Source organism: Gambusia affinis, linkage group LG05, assembly GCF_019740435.1.
Source record: "Gambusia affinis linkage group LG05, SWU_Gaff_1.0, whole genome shotgun sequence".
NCBI lineage: Eukaryota > Metazoa > Chordata > Actinopteri > Cyprinodontiformes > Poeciliidae > Gambusia > Gambusia affinis.
In genome coordinates this window covers 18,615,128-18,632,162 of record NC_057872.1, presented here as the reverse complement: position 1 = coordinate 18,632,162, position 17,035 = coordinate 18,615,128, and the positions used below count along the sequence as shown (strand labels likewise).

Here is a 17,035-nt window from a genome sequence, read left to right as displayed (position 1 = left end):
TAGAAAAATCCATCCATCCATCCATTTTCTATACACCCTTTGTCCCTAATGGGGTCAGGAGGGTTGCTGGTTCCTATCCCCAGTTAACGTTCTGGGCGAGAGGCGGGGTTCACCCTGGACAGGTCGCCAGTCTGTCGCAGGGCAACACAGAGACATACAAGACACACAACCATCCACACACACACTCACACCTAGGGAGAATTTAGAGAGACCAGTTAACCTGACAGTCATGTTTTTGGACTGTGGGAGGAAGCCAGAGAACCCACTATGCACAGGGAGAACATGCAAACTCCATGCAGAAAGATCCCGGGCCGGGAATCGAACCCAGGACCTTCTTGCTGCAAGGCAACAGCTCTACCAACTGCGCCACTGTGCAGCCCATGTAGAAAAATATATGATGTAAAAAAGTAATTATGTAAACTCCTAAATTTGGAGAAAGTAACCCATAAATGCCAAGGTGGAAAGACATCAGTATTGACCTTGGGGAACCACCTGCTTATAGAGACCTTGGATGTCTGCAAAGGTCATGACCCTGCAACAGCTCCACATCAGACTTTATATGCTTCAGTCAGCATTTTAAATGTCTGTTTTAATGACAGTCAAATTATAAAAACACTCGACAAGGACAGGTTGTTTGGAAAGGTGACCAGAGTGGAATTCCTTCTCTTCTAAACAAATATGGCTGCACGACTCTGGTTTGTAAATCTAAAAAAGAACACAACTATTAGAAAATGAACCAAAGAAAAAACAGACTAATCCCTTACTTCAACCGTTAAGCATGGTGGTGAAGTGGTGATGCTTTGGGCTTGTTTTGCAGCTGCAGAACCTCGTTAGTTTGTTGCTGAATCGATGGTGAACTCCTACGATTGCCATCGTATTTTAGGTTTGAATGTCGGGTCAGTGGGCTGCACAGTGGCGAAGTTGGTAGAGCTGTTGCCTTTCAGCAAGAAGGTCCTGGGTTCGAATCCCAGCCCGGGGTCTTTCTGCATGGAGTTTGCATGTTCTCCCTGTGCATGGTGGGTTCTCTCCGGGTTCTCCGGCTTCCTCCCACAGTCCAAAAACATGACTGTCAGGTTAATTGGGCTCTCTAAATTCTCCCTAGGTGTGAGTGTGTGTGTGAATGGTTGTTTGTCCTGTATGTCTTTGTGTTGCCCTGCGACAGACTGGCGACCTGTCCAGAGTGAACCCCGCCTCTCGCCCGGAACGCAGCTGGAGATAGGCACCAGCAACCCTCCCAACCCCATTAGGGAAGAAGGGTGTAAGAAAATGGATGGATGGATGGATGTCGGGTCAGTGTGTCTCGCAGATGAAGATTAAAGCCGAGATTGGATCATCAGTAGGAAAACAGGAGAATGATTAAAACAAGACGAGTCGCTGGGTTTCAGAGTTTACTGGACAACTCAGCCTGACTGCACTGCCATGGTGGGACTTTAAAAACCTGCGCATGAACATAATTGAAACTCCAAATTTCTGAGGTTTTTCTGAATTTATTTTTTATTATCTTTACATTCGTTTGTAAACTCCAGCATTAGAAGCTGAACAGTAAATGATACAAGGCGACTCCTGCTACGGGTCCCCATTACATCACAAGGAGTTTTAGAAACAAACGTTATTCCTGATGCAGCGTTTCACATATTCTGCTTTTATTTTAACACACATAATCCAGCCACTCACTTGCTTTATGAAATATCATTTTAACAGTTAATTTATATTCAGTGGACTCCACTTCCTTAACAAAAAACATGCCTGCATAAATATGACACTAAGAAACCTTCCTCCTGTGTCGTCTATTTTTTCTTCACCGATCCCGTTTTCTTTTCAGACTTTGATTTTTTCATATCTTTCTTTCCTTTCGACAGATTCTCGTAGACGTCATCCTTGTTCCTGGGAAAACACAAAAACAAATGCTGATTTCTTGAGATGTTTTAAAAAGAGTGGAGCTGGAGAGTGCCGACAAAACGAAACAGCAAACCATCCATGAAAAAGAAAATCTGCCGGCCAAGTACTGAGAGCTCCAACTGGGTCAGAGTGGATGTAGTGTGTGTTTATAATTGGATAATTGGAACTTTGCTCACTTGTGTATGAATAACTAAGCTGCTCAGAGGCCACAAAACCCTTTTCAGTCGATTGAACAAACAAACATGGTGTCTGTTTGTTTAACAGACACCATGTTAAACAGACACCATGTTATACAAGGTTATTTGTGCAGCAAGGAATCTTGATTGTCACCCATCATCAATAGATCTAATCAATCTCTGAATAAATAAATAAATAAATAAATAAATAAAAATGTTCCCTAAAATTTTATGAACAATTATCTGTTTAAAGTTCTGGTCCCTACACTTTAATTAAAGACTGATAACTAATAACTGAATGTGTGGTGTTTTATCTGCATTTGTTTCAAATCTGAACCCATAATGCATGAATGCAGATATAAAGAGGCCAGTTGTACAAAAGTTTCTCTGTATCTTTGTATGAAAAAACATTAAAAGATTCAGACTAGTAAAATAATAATAAAAACATACAGCAGCTTTTTAAACACTATTAGAGCTCTAAAAGTGCAACCTATAGTAGCTAATAAGACCGCTCATGTGTAGTTCTAGTTGAAGGTTTATATACCTACACTCCCGATGGGCATAAAAATTATATTAATTTTGGGCTCTTGGCCAAATCTCCGTTGACTTCCTGTTGCAATAATGGTTAAATAATTAACAGCTCAATGTCCAAATCTTGATTCATTAAGATAAATTAAGTAGTATGTTTGGAAACTTGTCTTCTAAAAAAATTGGCTAAACACACGTCGTCAGAGTGCAGCTTGCTAGGCAGTAGATCACTGTAAACTAGCTGAGGTGTATGTATATTTGTCAGCAGGCATGTAAAATCTCAACCTACGTAGATGAGAAAAAACAAGTTTTTTTTTTAAATCATTGAAATTATTTCCACCTTCAAAATAAATTGTTCAAATAAATCATTTAGAACTTCAGAACATAACTATTTCTAAATATGTTTTTATTTTTACATTTGTTTAAACACTGCGCCATGACAGTTTGTTATGAGACAGAGAATCTGTGAAAAGATCAATCTGCTCCACCTACAACCTGAACTGCTACTGTCGTCTGAAGAAATCAGAGCCAGGAGGCAGGTCTTGACACTGTCAATCACCCTCATGTAGATGCTGCTAAATTTGCTAATGGTGTAAAAACAACTAACAGGACAATAGTTATTTTCTGCCGTTATAGGCCATGCTAACTAGCTTGAGCTATGCTAGCAGCAGCATAGCAGAGAACAGGCTGGGAGGGGGAAGTAAATTGGGCAGCGTCACACAAGATTGTGATTGACAGCGTTGAGACCCTCCTTCCAGCTCTGGGAGCGGGCAGAGGAGGTAAAAAAATTTCAGATACATATTTTTTTTTATAAAAGTTACATACTGCAGTTTTAAAGGCCAACGTTATGTATACAGAAGATGATGTTAGCATCTGACCAGAACTGCAGAACAGGTAATAGAATCATTCTAAACATTTGAAACTGTCAATTGCATTTATAATAATAGTTTAATGATTTACATTAATATGCAGACGCTTCTATAACTGAAAATGACACATTTAAGCTAATTTAAGTTGGAAACCATCTTTTGCACGCAACAAAAACCCAAAACGACAGTTGGTCCTTCTTCTCTTGACATGGAAATGAAGCAACACATTAATTGTGGAGTCATGTGTTTAAACACACTACTCACACTCTAAAAACAAAAACAAAAAAAAACTGGGCACAGAGAAGCCAGGGTGACTTGTCTAATGAAAAGCAGCATTATGAAGTGACGGCGCAGTGTGAAAGATCTGAATCCATTCAAGAATGACGGGTGTCAGAGTTTTAGCTCGATTGTAAACTGATGCAGATTGTTTTAACTTTGGTTCTCACAGTTCGCAGAGAAACAGCAGCTACAGGCAGGAGGAAGTAAAAGTACTGACTACATGTTTTACTATAGCGAACAAAATAAGCACTGCCCCAGTTTCTGGATGAAGAACATCAACTGAAAACAGTAACACTAGTGACTATGATGCATGCGCAGCAGCGTAATGGGTGGCTCTGTGTTAAAAATGAGGAGTTGTTAGAAGATAAAGACTGGAAAACCTTTTCCAGCAGCCATTGTACAGCGCATAGAGGGGTAAAACCAGCTGACCAAATGTGCTGGAGCTCTGGTTTTGTTGGTAGGTGATGGATGTTGATTGTGACTAACAACTAACAAGTGGGTAGTTTTTTAAGAGCAGCTGAAATCATAATGCAAGTATAAAAATCGTGCAAAATGTCAATTCTGAATAATAAATCCCTGTAAGGTTTTAAAATGATTGTTTTCTCCTCCTTTCATTACAAGCAGTGTGACTGGCACTGAAAACTGCTGCACTGTGGTTTTTAAAAAGAAGAAAAGACCATATCAAAGTCCAGCTGCAGGTTTCCCCTGCTGTTCCCTCACATAGTCTGCAGCAGCAAACCTCAGCCTAAACACACTTGGTCACGTTTTTTAAATAAAACGGTGTGGCAGTGTGACATTTAGAGGACGGGTGTGAATGTTTTAAAGCCATTTGCTTCACTCACTTTGACACCTTCCTGCTGGCTGGCTGGTGTTTGAGCTGCAGATTTCCATACTCGGTCTCGGTTTCCTGAGGAAGAGACAAACATGGGTGTTTCACAAACGTCTGTTACGGAACTAGTCAAACACAGAGAGGCTGCACCGCAGCTTCTGAATCTGTGGTGGGTTGTTTTGTCTCAGTGGGTCAACGTTCAGCTCTTCTGATTGCGTATCGCTCTGCTGGCAGTGAACCAGTCAGCTCAAGTAGAGGATGAGGGGAAGCGATATCGCTCTTCTGTCCAGCTGCCTCACCTTTGAGGCGCTCTCTTTGGCCTTCGTGGTCTGTATGTACTCGGAAACGGCCAGGTAGATGAATTTATACTGAGCCTCGGTCTGCACCATGCCAGAGCGCTGCTCTCGCACCATCTGTATGTATTTGGGGATGTCTATGTCGCAGTCCAGACCTGCAGTGAAATCAAGACGTCAGCCAAGAAGACAGTGAGACAAAATAAATAAACAGTAACAAGGATTATTTCCACTCTTTTTCTTTTTTTACCTAGACTATCAATTGTCTCGAGGATCATATCAATCACCACGATGGTACCCGTCCGACCGATTCCAGCACTGCACAGATTTACAGAGAGAAAATATATACTGAATGAAATGTGAAAGTAACTGAGGAGAAAATGCAAATCCATATTTTATCTGATAACATGACAAGCTGTCAGAAATATCAGTCTGATAGATAACCTTTTAGCAGTGGCTGATATGAGCTTGACGTAATAATCAAACTGGAACGTTTGAAGGTGAATGTAGATTTATCTAAATGGTTCTCTCATCTGGTCAGAGTATTTTTAAAGTGTACATAAAAAAAAACTGCAGTGCAAGCTACATTTCAGATTTTAAATGTGGAGTATTATACATCTATTCAGGGAAATGCATTAGTTAAACTTTTTTTACAGACTGCAAAGGAACCCTGTGCTATGACTACCACTTGATTACAACAAATAAAGTTAGAGGTGTTTGGATATATCAATTAGCTAAAATCTTTTGATCAGGAGTCACTGATGAATACGTTTACAGATCAAACTCAGCTTTTCAAGCCTAACGGCGTGTTCACAACAAATGCGTTGCGTGCATAAAAAACTCCTCCGATGCTTCACGTTTGGGGCGTGTGCACTTTGAATCCAGACGCTTGACATTTTGCTCTACACGTAGCGTTTTGTGCGTCAGGTTTACATTGAAAGTAAACGTGGAGGTGATTTTGACACGTCAGACGCCGCTGATACTTCAAAATCTCTCTAGCCGTTGTTATTCATTGCCAGCGTTGGACGTGTCAAACGCTCCAAATTCTTCACATTGCGTTGAACTGCGCAATGTGAAACGCGCCCTCAACTCGACCTCGACTCGCCTCCACTTAGACTTTGAATGTAAACCAAACACGCCTGACGCTCAAAACGCTCTTGATGTGAACGCACCATAAGGTTTTAACTTTTCACAACTTTGGGGATCTCTGCATTGCTCATTTTGTTGATTTGCAGATCAACTTTTCCGCTGTGAGTAAGCCTACTGTAGCATTTTTACAGTTTCTTTAGCTTTTTTGCAGCTATACACAACACCTTTTTCAATAAAATCTTCATGCTGTTGATTAAATGAATATGGTACGTTTCCCCAGTAGCTGGATAGACGTCTCCTAATCTGGGATTAATATCTGCTGTGAATTTACAGCAGAAAAACATGACTACCCTTTATTTATTCCAAGTCATAGTGTCAATGCAAAATTCACCAGAATTGCTGCATGTTTTCCTAATGTTGTGCAGCCCTAATTCTAAGGCAGTTCTTTCAATAAACACATTTTTTCTGTGCTGCAAAATGAAACTGGCCTCAAATCCTATAGAAAACAAACTCCAAGACTTATAGCCGTACCAACCGTAATCCTGTTCTTTTCAGTCTTAAAGTATTTCCTGTTAGCGCAGGATTATGAAGCGTGTGCTTTGCAACAAAACATGGCGCCAGGCTACACTTTCTGGGTTTGGTACCTGCAGTGGATGATCATGGGGCCGGCCTCAGGGTATTCAGCCTGTTTAGCGTTGACTTGTGTGAGGAAGCTGAGGACTCCGCCCGGCTCCTGGGGGACGCCGTGGTCCGGCCAGCTGAGGTACTGGTAGTGCCAAATGGGACGGGAGAGCTTGGGCTGGGGATAAAAAAAAAAAAACAATCTAAAGACACGTTCACATAAATGTGCAGATGTTAAAGGTTTGAATGTTGAAAGTTCATTCCTTCTGCTACTTTTATCATTACTAGTAGATTATCGTTGTTATTCTACCATCATTAGTTTTTTCATTTTATTTGTTATGTATCTAAGATTATTACTTGGTCTACATTGGCAAAGAGTTGGTAAATATTCTGATGCTGTAGGTCTAGTTGTCATTATTACTGTTATTATTATGGGTCAGTACATTTTCTTGTCAGTTTGTAATTATCTTGTTTTATATAATATGCCTTACTTGTCGGTTCTTTAAAGTAGGTGGTTGGTAGGTGATATATTTAATTAAATTAGGATTAAACAAATGTTCACTTCTTCCTACTCATTTTCAAACAGAAAAGTAGCGGTAATCTAATTATTTTGTTCTTGGTGATGTAAGCACATGTGTTCAACGGGTTACTTACATTATTTGTTTTTACAAACCACTTTTAAATAAATAAATAAATACAAATGAAAAATACCTGGTTCACGGGAGCAATATGCAAAAGTCGGACTTTGTAATCAGTAGCTTCCAACTCCGACTCGCAGGAAACCACGTAGGCGCTGACGTCTTTGGGTTCTTGAGAATCAGGCCAGTACGGCACACATTTATTCTGCACAACGTTAAAGAGAACAAACACGTTTACCAACGTTTTATTTGCTTTTTCTGCACTTTAGAAGTTCAAAGTTGTCACAAATATTTTGTGACAATTCTTATACTTTAGCATCTTTCTTTTTTCCAACTCAAACTTCGGTGTATCTTATTGGGATGTCAAATAGCAAACTATCACAAAGGGTAGAACTGTGAAATAGAAATCACACTTGGATTTTTTTGACAAATAAAATCTGAAAAGTGTGGCATGCACCAGTGTGTAACCTCATTCCCCTAATTTTCAAATCTACTTATTTTGAGTCTGAATTTAATTTGTGCTCTGGTTGCATGTTTAGCGACTGTAGTGTCCATCCGTCCATTTTTCCCCATCAACTCTGATCAACTACTCAATTTCTGCTGAAGAAAAATACCCACACAGCATGCTGCTGCCACCACCATGTTTCTCTGTGGTACATTCAAGGTGATGTGGTGCTCCATGTGTTTGCTACGTTTTACAATATAAATATGAAGCAAATTGATTGCACTGGATTTTATTCAGAGGCATCAGAGTAAAGGAGGTTTTCCCCCTTTATCATTTTGCCAGAAGAAAATGACAAAATGTAGAAAATCCTGAGTGTGATTACTGCTACAGAACACTGTATTCATGGTTTTCTTTCAGACACTCCATTAATATCTAAACTATAACAACGCTTATTTCTAATTTATCCTAATAATTTATTTTTATCAGTTCAAATGTTTTTAATGACGCCCAACGACAAGAATAGCACATTTTTTGAGGCTTTGATACCCACCCGGCCTTTCTCAACCTCTCGGGTCGTCATGACGATCACATGCGTTTTCTCTTGCCACACCATCTGCCAGAAGTCGTTCACAGTTGTTGCTAGGCAACCCTGGGTGGCGATGTAAACTTTCTGTCCTCCGGCCTCCCAGAGTTTGTCCTGCGAAGACGGATCAGAGAATCAACACACAAACAAACCAACGAGCCCCGAGCCGTTTGCCTTCGAGGCTTCAGGGACTTACTTTCACATAGTTGGCGTTTATGTAATCCGAGCCGAGAACGTTGGGATCAGCGTTCTGCAGGATGACTCTGGTGTCGTTGACTTGTGAGAGGAAACAAACGGAGGGAGGAAACGGCGTAATTGGTCACATTTAGCAGCGGAAGGAGAGGATCTTATTTACAGAATCAAACTCACATGGAAGAATGTTCTTGTATCTGTTTTTGCTCTTATTCTCTGGTCTTTGACCTTCCTCTCTGCTCTTCTTCACCTTCGCCTCCATCTTCTGGAGGGCCTGTCAGCACAGGAAGACGACTGCTGAGTCACACAACCGCGTTAAATATGAACATTTTACATTAACCAGGTAAGATTTACACAAAACAAGAAATACAAAAAAAAGACGTATTTTCTTATTTGACCAATTAAGACGCAGCTTTACATTAAAGCCACCAGGTTTTAAGCCAGTGGAATAAAATGGGCAAGATGGAAGAGATTAAACTACATTTACTAATATGGATTATTACTATTTTATGCTGCTTCATAATTAGGCTGGGCAACATTTTACAATAAAACATTTAAGTAAAAAAAAAATATTATTACAGTAATAATAAATGTATGTTAATATTTACAGCTTGTTTACAGTAACATAAACAATTATTTAATAAAAACAACAATAAATGTGTTATTCTTAATATTTTATAATACATTCAGCATGTTCACTAATTACTGCCATTATTTTTCTCCAAGTGGGAGTTATGGATGTTATCTCTACTGCTACAATAATATTTGTAATATTTGTGCAGTAACTTGAAGCAGGTTGAGACATATACATATATATATATATATATATATATATATATATATATATATATAAAATGTTTGCTCATTTTAGCAGGCACATTATGTGTTTCTTAATTAAGCTAAGTGATTTTAAACACATGTTCAAGACAACGGATGAAGCATCCTTTTGATAGTTGTCCAGGTTTGTAATGTTTTAATTAGAAATAATAACATAACAACGTAAATAACAATATAAAATATATATGAAATATAAAATTGAAAACTCTAAACTTCTCCTTATAGTTGAATAAAGCTATTTAATAAAATTATGCGAGAAACTTGCAGTTTCTCACCAATAAAAACCAACATAAAATTGGACTTTTTAAAAAAAAAAAATATATATATATATACATTTTTTGTTAATCGAACTCTGTTACCAACTCTCATGCAGTTTCACATTTACCCGAATCATCTAACAAACATATATTTTTGTTTAAATTACTCGTTTCAGCTTAAACGTTGGTCTGATAAGGCCAAAATAATCCTGTGTCCCTTTGAGCTCCATTTGTGTTTCTTCAGCTTCTCCAGCATTTGAGGCAGATTTTTGTGTTTGGATGTGACAGAAAAAAAAAACCTTCAGCATTATAGTTTTTTGTCCAAAAAAAAAAGAGGAAATTTAACAAGAAGACGACAAAAGAAGAAGTGTGAGGCCAGAAACCTTACAGCAAACAAACAGCATCTGAAAGAGGTGATCTTGTGAAACATTAAAAATACCTGAAAACCTTTTACACGGCATCTGAACGATGATTTCTTTTTTCTTTTTTTAAAGTTGTGGCAGGAACAAAAGTACCAAAACTAAAATTTAAGGCTTTTTGTTTAGTTGTTCTGAGAAGCTTTTAAACCCCCCCGTCTAAAATAATCATAAAATGGGTGAAAAACCTGCTGGAAATACTTTCAGAGAGGAGAGAAAAATTCACCAGACACCTTGAAAGATTACAAAACTCTGAAGCGAAGGAGGACGAAATAAGAGGAAGCTGATATCATCTAAAATATAAAAGTCAAAAGATGCACTGTGAAATGTAGCAGTTTGCATCTAAACATTATGTATTTTAATGAAATCTTTTTTGACTAATGTGTCTGAATGTTTCCTCCGCTATTATCATGAAGTAACATCAATACGTATCTAAATGACACGCGGTCGGCGGGTAATCTCAAACATCCTTATTCTGGTTTCCCAGTTGTGAACTCTTGTTGCTTTTCTCAGAATTTATGCTTCATAAACTGAATTAGGTTTAAGTTTGGTAATGCTCGCAGGTCAGAATGACCATGATTAATATGCAACACTGAGTTTATTTTACAATTTATAGCATTTTATATTTTATTTTATTTATCTAAAACTAGTTGTTACTGTGTCTTGTCTCTGTGCTGCAACTGTGAAGTAATTTCCCTGCTGGGATGAATAAAGTACATCTATTCTATTCTATTCTATTCTATTCTATTCTATTCTATTCTATTCATTTGCTAAAATAGGTTCAGTTAAATCAGTCATAAAAAAAGATGTCACTCATTTTACAAACCCTGCCGTTTATTCTGATCGTACATTGCTGACATCGTATGTCATCGTAAGCCCGTTAAGGTTGTAAAAAAAAAATAAAAAACTAGGCTCATTTTCTATATTACCCCCACAACAGAGTCGCACACAATGTCTGCCCTAGTTTCTGCCCCGTAATAATGAAGTGAAAGTGGAAACGCTGATGGAAAGTTTCTGAAAAGGCGACTGGTGTTTATTTTAATTTGGCCCACTTTAGGATGTTCCCGTGTTTCACCCGTTAAAGAAAAAAAACAAACAAAAAAAAAAAAAAACACCAAATGGTTGATATACATATGACTAAGGCCAGATTAATCTCACATCAAATTCTTCCCAGAAGCCAGCTTTGCTCTTTTCCCCTTCGCCCTCGAGCGGCTTGTCGGAGGTGAGGTCCAACTGCTTCACTCGGCTGTCGATGTCTGACGCGATCACCCTGGTGGAGAAATAGGGCTGCAGGAAGACGAAAAAGGACACGAGATGAAAGACACGCTAATGAAAGCACCACGCCACACCCCTTAAAGGCCAAATGGAAATGTGTGAGTTAATTTTTCCTATCTGTGTGGCCACGCTGTGAGCCGAGCTGCACACTCACTGCAGTTTCATAAATAAGTCAGACCTGTCTGAGATGGACCCAGTTTCCAGAAATCTCCTCGATGCCTTTGCGCTTGTAGAAATCCACCAGATCTGTCAGCGTGTCGAACAACTCTGAGCCTCCGACCGTGTACCGGTCATTCTGCACAAATCACAAAGGATTGTTTACCTGATCAAACATTAAATAAATAAACCTCATAAAGAGGAAGAAAACATTCACAGAAAAGCCACACAATTAAAATGTCAAATTAAAGTGACATAAACGATGCAAGGAGTATTTTTGACCTACAGTCATAAAACTGTAAAACTTGACATAAATTTGACTCACTAACAACTACAGTTTTTACTTTTTCAAACTGTGTTGTACTTATTTAAAATGGTAGTTAAGCTCAATTTCAGATTCTTTAACACCTTCAAACAAGAGATTTCATGAATTATTACAGAATTATTACAACTACTAAAAACTCAGATTTTGTGCCAAACCTTGTTAAAAATGCTAAAATTTCAAGAGAACTTAGTTGGTTGTAAATAAATAAAACAAATTCCTACAGATGGGGACGCTTACTGCCATTCCTCAATGCCTGCTGTAATTTTTTAAAACGTTGTTTTTAATGATGATTTTATGCAAAACAAAACAAAAAGTAGCATACAAGTGGAAAGTAGAGAGAATACATAATTTAAAACTTTTTTTCCACACAAATAAAACTTTAAAATATGTTCCAGGCATATTTACTCAACCCAACTTAGCACAGTGACCCTAAATTAAAATCCAGTGCAGTCAAATGCCTTTAAAAGTTACACCAGTGATGCACACAACTGTTCTGTAAAGGCATAAACTAGCCAGTAATCTAAAAACAGCAAACCTACCAAGACATGGCCATATGTAGAAACATTTTTAAGTATCATTTATGTATTGTGTTTATTTATTGCTATTACCAGAACCTTGATCGACAAGTTTTGAGTTTTTAATTAATATTTTTCCCTCTAGACAAATATTAATTGTTGGTGTGTTTTTGTTGTGACTTGCTGTAAAATGAATTGCCCATTGGGACAAAAACAATGATTTGAATCTGAATCTCATATAAATGGGTAAGGACGAAGAGCAGAAAGCACGGAAGCAGCCAAAAGGCCGTCAGTAACTCTGGAGGAGCTGCAGAGACCCGAAGCTCCGACAGGAGACTCTGGTCGTTACCACAAGCCATGCAGGGGACACAACAAACACGTAGAAGAAAGTTCTGTGGTAAGAAGAGACCAAGATGGAACGTTCTGTCTGACATGCAAAAATGACTTTGCACATAACTAGGGCTGAAACGATTCCTCGAGTGATTCGAGTATCTCGATTATTAAAATTCCTTGAGGAAAATGTATCTGCCTCGAAGCTTTGTTAAATTATATTTTATTATTTTCCGGCTGGGATATTACTTGCATTGCGCTGCGCTCTCACTTCCACCTAAGTTGCTGACGAAAGCTTAGAGTTAGCAGCATAACGTCCAGTTTTCAAGTTTGGCCTGGGAGGATTTCATGATCATATCCGGGTTTTTGTCGTTTTTCGGGGGACCAATAAGCATCCTTAAAATGACGGGAGCGATGCCTGGAGTACGGCACCTTTTGTCCTGCTGCCTGGTGGCGGTTCAGAGCGAACGGCAGGGAAGAGCGCTGCAGGTGTATTTAAACAGGTGAGCGGATAGAATAAACACTGCGGCCGGCTGCGCATTATTTAATTAAATGTGTAGCTTTATGGACGAACCGGAAAATTTATTTCATATCATCCCGGTCTCAACAAATGGGTGGCGGAGCACGTCGTGGTGGCACATGACATACGTGTTTCTGTTTCTGATGAACGAAGGTGTGAAATCCCGTCACTAACATAAACACAAAAGCTATAAATGTCTGGGCAAGGTGAGAGTTCATCTGTTAAACTGCCTGAAGATGAATACAGAAACAAGCTGGTGTGAGTAGAAGTGGAAGTGCATGGAGCTAAATGAAGGGCCATTCTGGATCCAAACACACAGCTCTACACAAACAGTGGGTGGTTTAAAAAATAGCGATGGGCATCATTTGTGATTTATTATGAAAAATGTCCTATCATGATAAGAATTTAAATTTAATGTTGTCATAATAAGTTACCGTCATTGATGGTAAATTAGAAACATTTATATCAGACATGTTTGCCTTTGTTTTTATTGATTCTTCCACAAGAGCAACAATTAATAGCAGTAAACTCCAAAATATGATTTATGCAATTACTGTGTGGAGTTTTTTTTTTTATGTAAATCACACTTTTTAAAGTAAGAAGCATCCAGAGCAAGCTGTTTCAAATAGGACTGTTTTTCAAGAACAATATTTGTGTTTTTGGTGCTATGACATGCAGTCACAGCCATGCAATTACCTCAAAAATAAATACTAAATAAATAATTATCGCTATCACAATAATACCACAAAATATCACTATAAAATACTAAGTCAGTATCACCCACCTCTATTAGAAAGTAGCATTTTGAAGTATAAGACAGCCTAGTTAAAGTCCAGACTTCAATCTGATTGAGGATCTGAGGCGAAAATTAAGTTTTATTCTATTTTGAAAACAAAAATGTACACATATTTCAGTCTGCCGGAGTGCAAAGCTGGTTGAGGACAGAAAGTCCAAATAAAACACATTGGAGTTTGTGGCTCTAGCATGAAAAACTGTGAAAAAGGTTTAGAGTTGAAAATACTTTGGCAATTTCCTGTCAATGCATGGTGCCACATTCGTCTGTTGCTTTAAGTGGAAGCAAACTCAGAGGATTAGAGCGCGATGGAGCAGTGAAACTGCACCTGATCTGAGCTGCAAGCTTATTAAAAAACACCTTTAAGAGCCTTAAGAGATCTTTTCCCCCATAGCACTGCACAGGAACAATAGCTTCCATTTAAATAGGCTAAGTAGCAAATTCAGTGAACTAAAAATAAAAACGCAACAGCAGATGATAACTTAGGAAGTGAGGAGAGTTTTATTTACAAACTAAACAGTAAAGAGCTGCTCATGTAGAATTCAACACCTAATGAGGCCAGGAAACTGTTTCTTTTTCTTGCCTTTTTAGGGAAAATTATTTTTAATACTTTAGCAGCCACAGAGAACAGATGGTCAACACCTGACAGTTGAATTAGGAACAGAAGTCTGTTATTGCATAAGATAGGGAAATGAAATTTTATTTTAGCCCCCACTGCACAACTCTGGGAATAACCCTCAGTATTGTTGCATGATGTGAGTCGGTTTTACGCCCTCCTATTTCTGTTTTGTCACAGGAGAGGAAAAGAAAAGACTTAAAAAAGACACGCACCTGGCACATTATCTTGATGTGAGAGACCCTCTTCGATCCGTTTTTGTTGATTTCATCAGTCAGAACAGAGAGGACAAAGTCTCCAGGTTTGGACAGCGACTCTCTGACCAGGAAAGTGCCCGGCTCGTCTCGGGCGGTGAGCAGCTTCTCTGCGTTTGAGCCGGACAGGTGACCATGGTACCACCTGAGGGGGAGGCAGAGGCACACTCATGATTCATATTTGAAATCTCTAGGGTAAATTAGACGCGTTTGTGGTAAAGTTTCACAGCCTCATCCTGAGTAGACAAAGGCTGCAGCAGCTCTGGCCAAGATGAGAAAACAACCGTGAATTTCACTGGCTAGCGGCTTCAAAATTAATCATCTAAAAAAAAGTCAGCATTTTAACAAAGAAAGTTTAAATCTAACAAAATTGTAAAAGTTAGAAACCAATCGCAAACTTCCACAAGGACAAAAGGACTAATGAGCGCCTGAGGAAGTGAGTTTTAGGACATTACTTTTGTGATTACACTCTCAGTAACCATGGCAACAAATTTATTAAAGCAACTCCCTTCAGGATCTAAAGCTTTATGAAGACAGGAGTGAGTATAGAGGTACAAGTTATCGATCAATGTGTTAATCTAAAGTTTAACCATTAATTGATAAGCCGCTGTTTTCTTAAAAACCGGAGTTTTCTCTTGTATCAACAGGACCAACCGTCTCCATAACATAAACGGCTACATTTTTCATAACATGCTAAAGCTACTCCGTCATGCAGCACCTCGCCTGAATAAACGTTGATAAAATGAAACTGCAAACATCATGGTATGTTTGCAGAAACTTTACTTTATTAGTCTACTTGGCCAAAAGAAGCATGCATTATTCCCACTTTCATCTGACAGACACATTAGTTCATTACCATGCAAATTATCCACACACACAACCTACATTTTTGACACATTCTGGCTTCAGTCGCAGCTGTCCAAAAAGCTTTTTTTTTTTTTCCAATATCCTCCATCATGTCAAATAATAGCCTGTGTATTTTTTTTATATTTTTATTTTCTGCTGAGGCGTCCTATAATATTAAAATATATTTAATGACATAACGCTGCATCGGCTGTTGTTCATTTATGCCTCTTTGACCTTCAGAGGAAATCAATGAAGAACAATCGTTAATCAAAATGTGACCTGAAATCTAGCACCTCTAAAAATAATTTTTTATTTTTTTTTGCACCAGTGTGAAATTTCTCAGAACAGCTTTATTTCCTCTGCTGCACCACAAGGCCACACTAACAAAAACTTACCGACACCAGCTGAGAACTGAAGTGGTATCCGAGTGTGTATCCTTTGCTCAGGTCCAAATTTACAGCTCCTGCATGGGGAACTTCTGCTCAGTGATGTTCTATGCTTATGTGAAGGCACATCTATTTTGATTTTTTCACTTCTTCAGCTTTTTGTGAGCCTTTATGCAGGATGATCTCACTTTACCCAAGTGTTGATGTTCTTGTTCAGTGTTTAAAAGAAATGAAATTTTAGGTTAGGCACGTTTGCTTTACCTCAAAATAAATGTCAAGTAGGTTTGATGCAAACTGATAAAAATCTGTTCACCGTTTCTTTTACAATATTAAATGAATTTAATAAATGAATAATAAAATTTAAATGACTTTACAGCAATAAAGAAAGTTGTGAACGGACCCTGATGAGGTACCTAGAGTGTCTCTTTCTTTTTAAAAGAAACTGACTTTACCATTTGTTTTGCTTATTTTAGACACTCAATACAAATAAAAAATGGTAAAGAAGAAATGTAAGAATGTAAATTTGATGTTTTAAGTATTTTTGCACATGTTTTGCATTGGGATGTGCTTTAATTTTGCTTCAACTTAGCTTTCACAATGCACAGCATGTTGTTTTGTGTGCTAGTGGTCAGATGTAAATTATTTTAGAACCTGGCAAAGGTTACATCATCCAGGAACACCCTGGAACCGATCGAGGGTGTACTTACTTTTAAGCTTAGCTGGGTTCTTTGAGGGCAGGATATTTCATCCGTGTTTTTTTTTTTTTTTTTTGCAAGCACAGTAAACCACATTCTTTGTTTCACAAAGTCAGTTGTATAAATAACATTCACACGCTCAACAGTGAAATTACATTATATTCTAGGTTTCCTGAGAGGTTATGCAAGATGAATAATACATTTGTGACAGGGTGAGGCTGTAGACGGGACATAGTAGTGAAGTGCACACTCTGACTCCTGCATGCACTTTTATTCTGCAAACTTTCTGAGAGAAAAGTTCTTTTTAATTGTTTTTAGATTTGCTGTTTGAGAAACCAACAAGCTGTCATTGTCCCGGCCTCCCACAGACTCA

At 38.3% G+C, this 17,035-nt stretch overlaps 1 protein-coding gene across 5 annotated transcripts in view; it reads right to left on the bottom strand.

Moving 5' to 3' along the window:
- Nucleotides 1-1,455: 1,455 nt before the first annotated feature.
- Nucleotides 1,456-17,035, bottom strand: part of ptpn6 (protein tyrosine phosphatase non-receptor type 6) — a 30,158-nt gene continuing 14,578 nt past the window's right edge. For 4 of the 5 annotated variants that reach the window (XM_044116878.1, XM_044116880.1, XM_044116881.1 and 1 more), the window contains exons 5-16: nucleotides 14,697-14,880; nucleotides 11,405-11,521; nucleotides 11,110-11,238; nucleotides 8,619-8,715; nucleotides 8,446-8,525; nucleotides 8,217-8,363; nucleotides 7,295-7,426; nucleotides 6,607-6,761; nucleotides 5,124-5,191; nucleotides 4,880-5,031; nucleotides 4,594-4,658; nucleotides 1,457-1,884 (exon numbers count right to left, since the gene is read on the bottom strand). In XM_044116878.1, the coding sequence (XP_043972813.1) occupies nucleotides 1,788-1,884; nucleotides 4,594-4,658; nucleotides 4,880-5,031; nucleotides 5,124-5,191; nucleotides 6,607-6,761; nucleotides 7,295-7,426; nucleotides 8,217-8,363; nucleotides 8,446-8,525; nucleotides 8,619-8,715; nucleotides 11,110-11,238; nucleotides 11,405-11,521; nucleotides 14,697-14,880 (1,423 nt within the window). In that variant the 3' untranslated portion in view covers nucleotides 1,457-1,787. Of the gene's footprint in view, nucleotides 1,885-4,593; nucleotides 4,659-4,879; nucleotides 5,032-5,123; nucleotides 5,192-6,606; nucleotides 6,762-7,294; nucleotides 7,427-8,216; nucleotides 8,364-8,445; nucleotides 8,526-8,618; nucleotides 8,716-11,109; nucleotides 11,239-11,404; nucleotides 11,522-14,696; nucleotides 14,881-17,035 lie in introns of all 5 variants that reach the window. The other variant, XM_044116877.1, reaches the window with a different exon arrangement.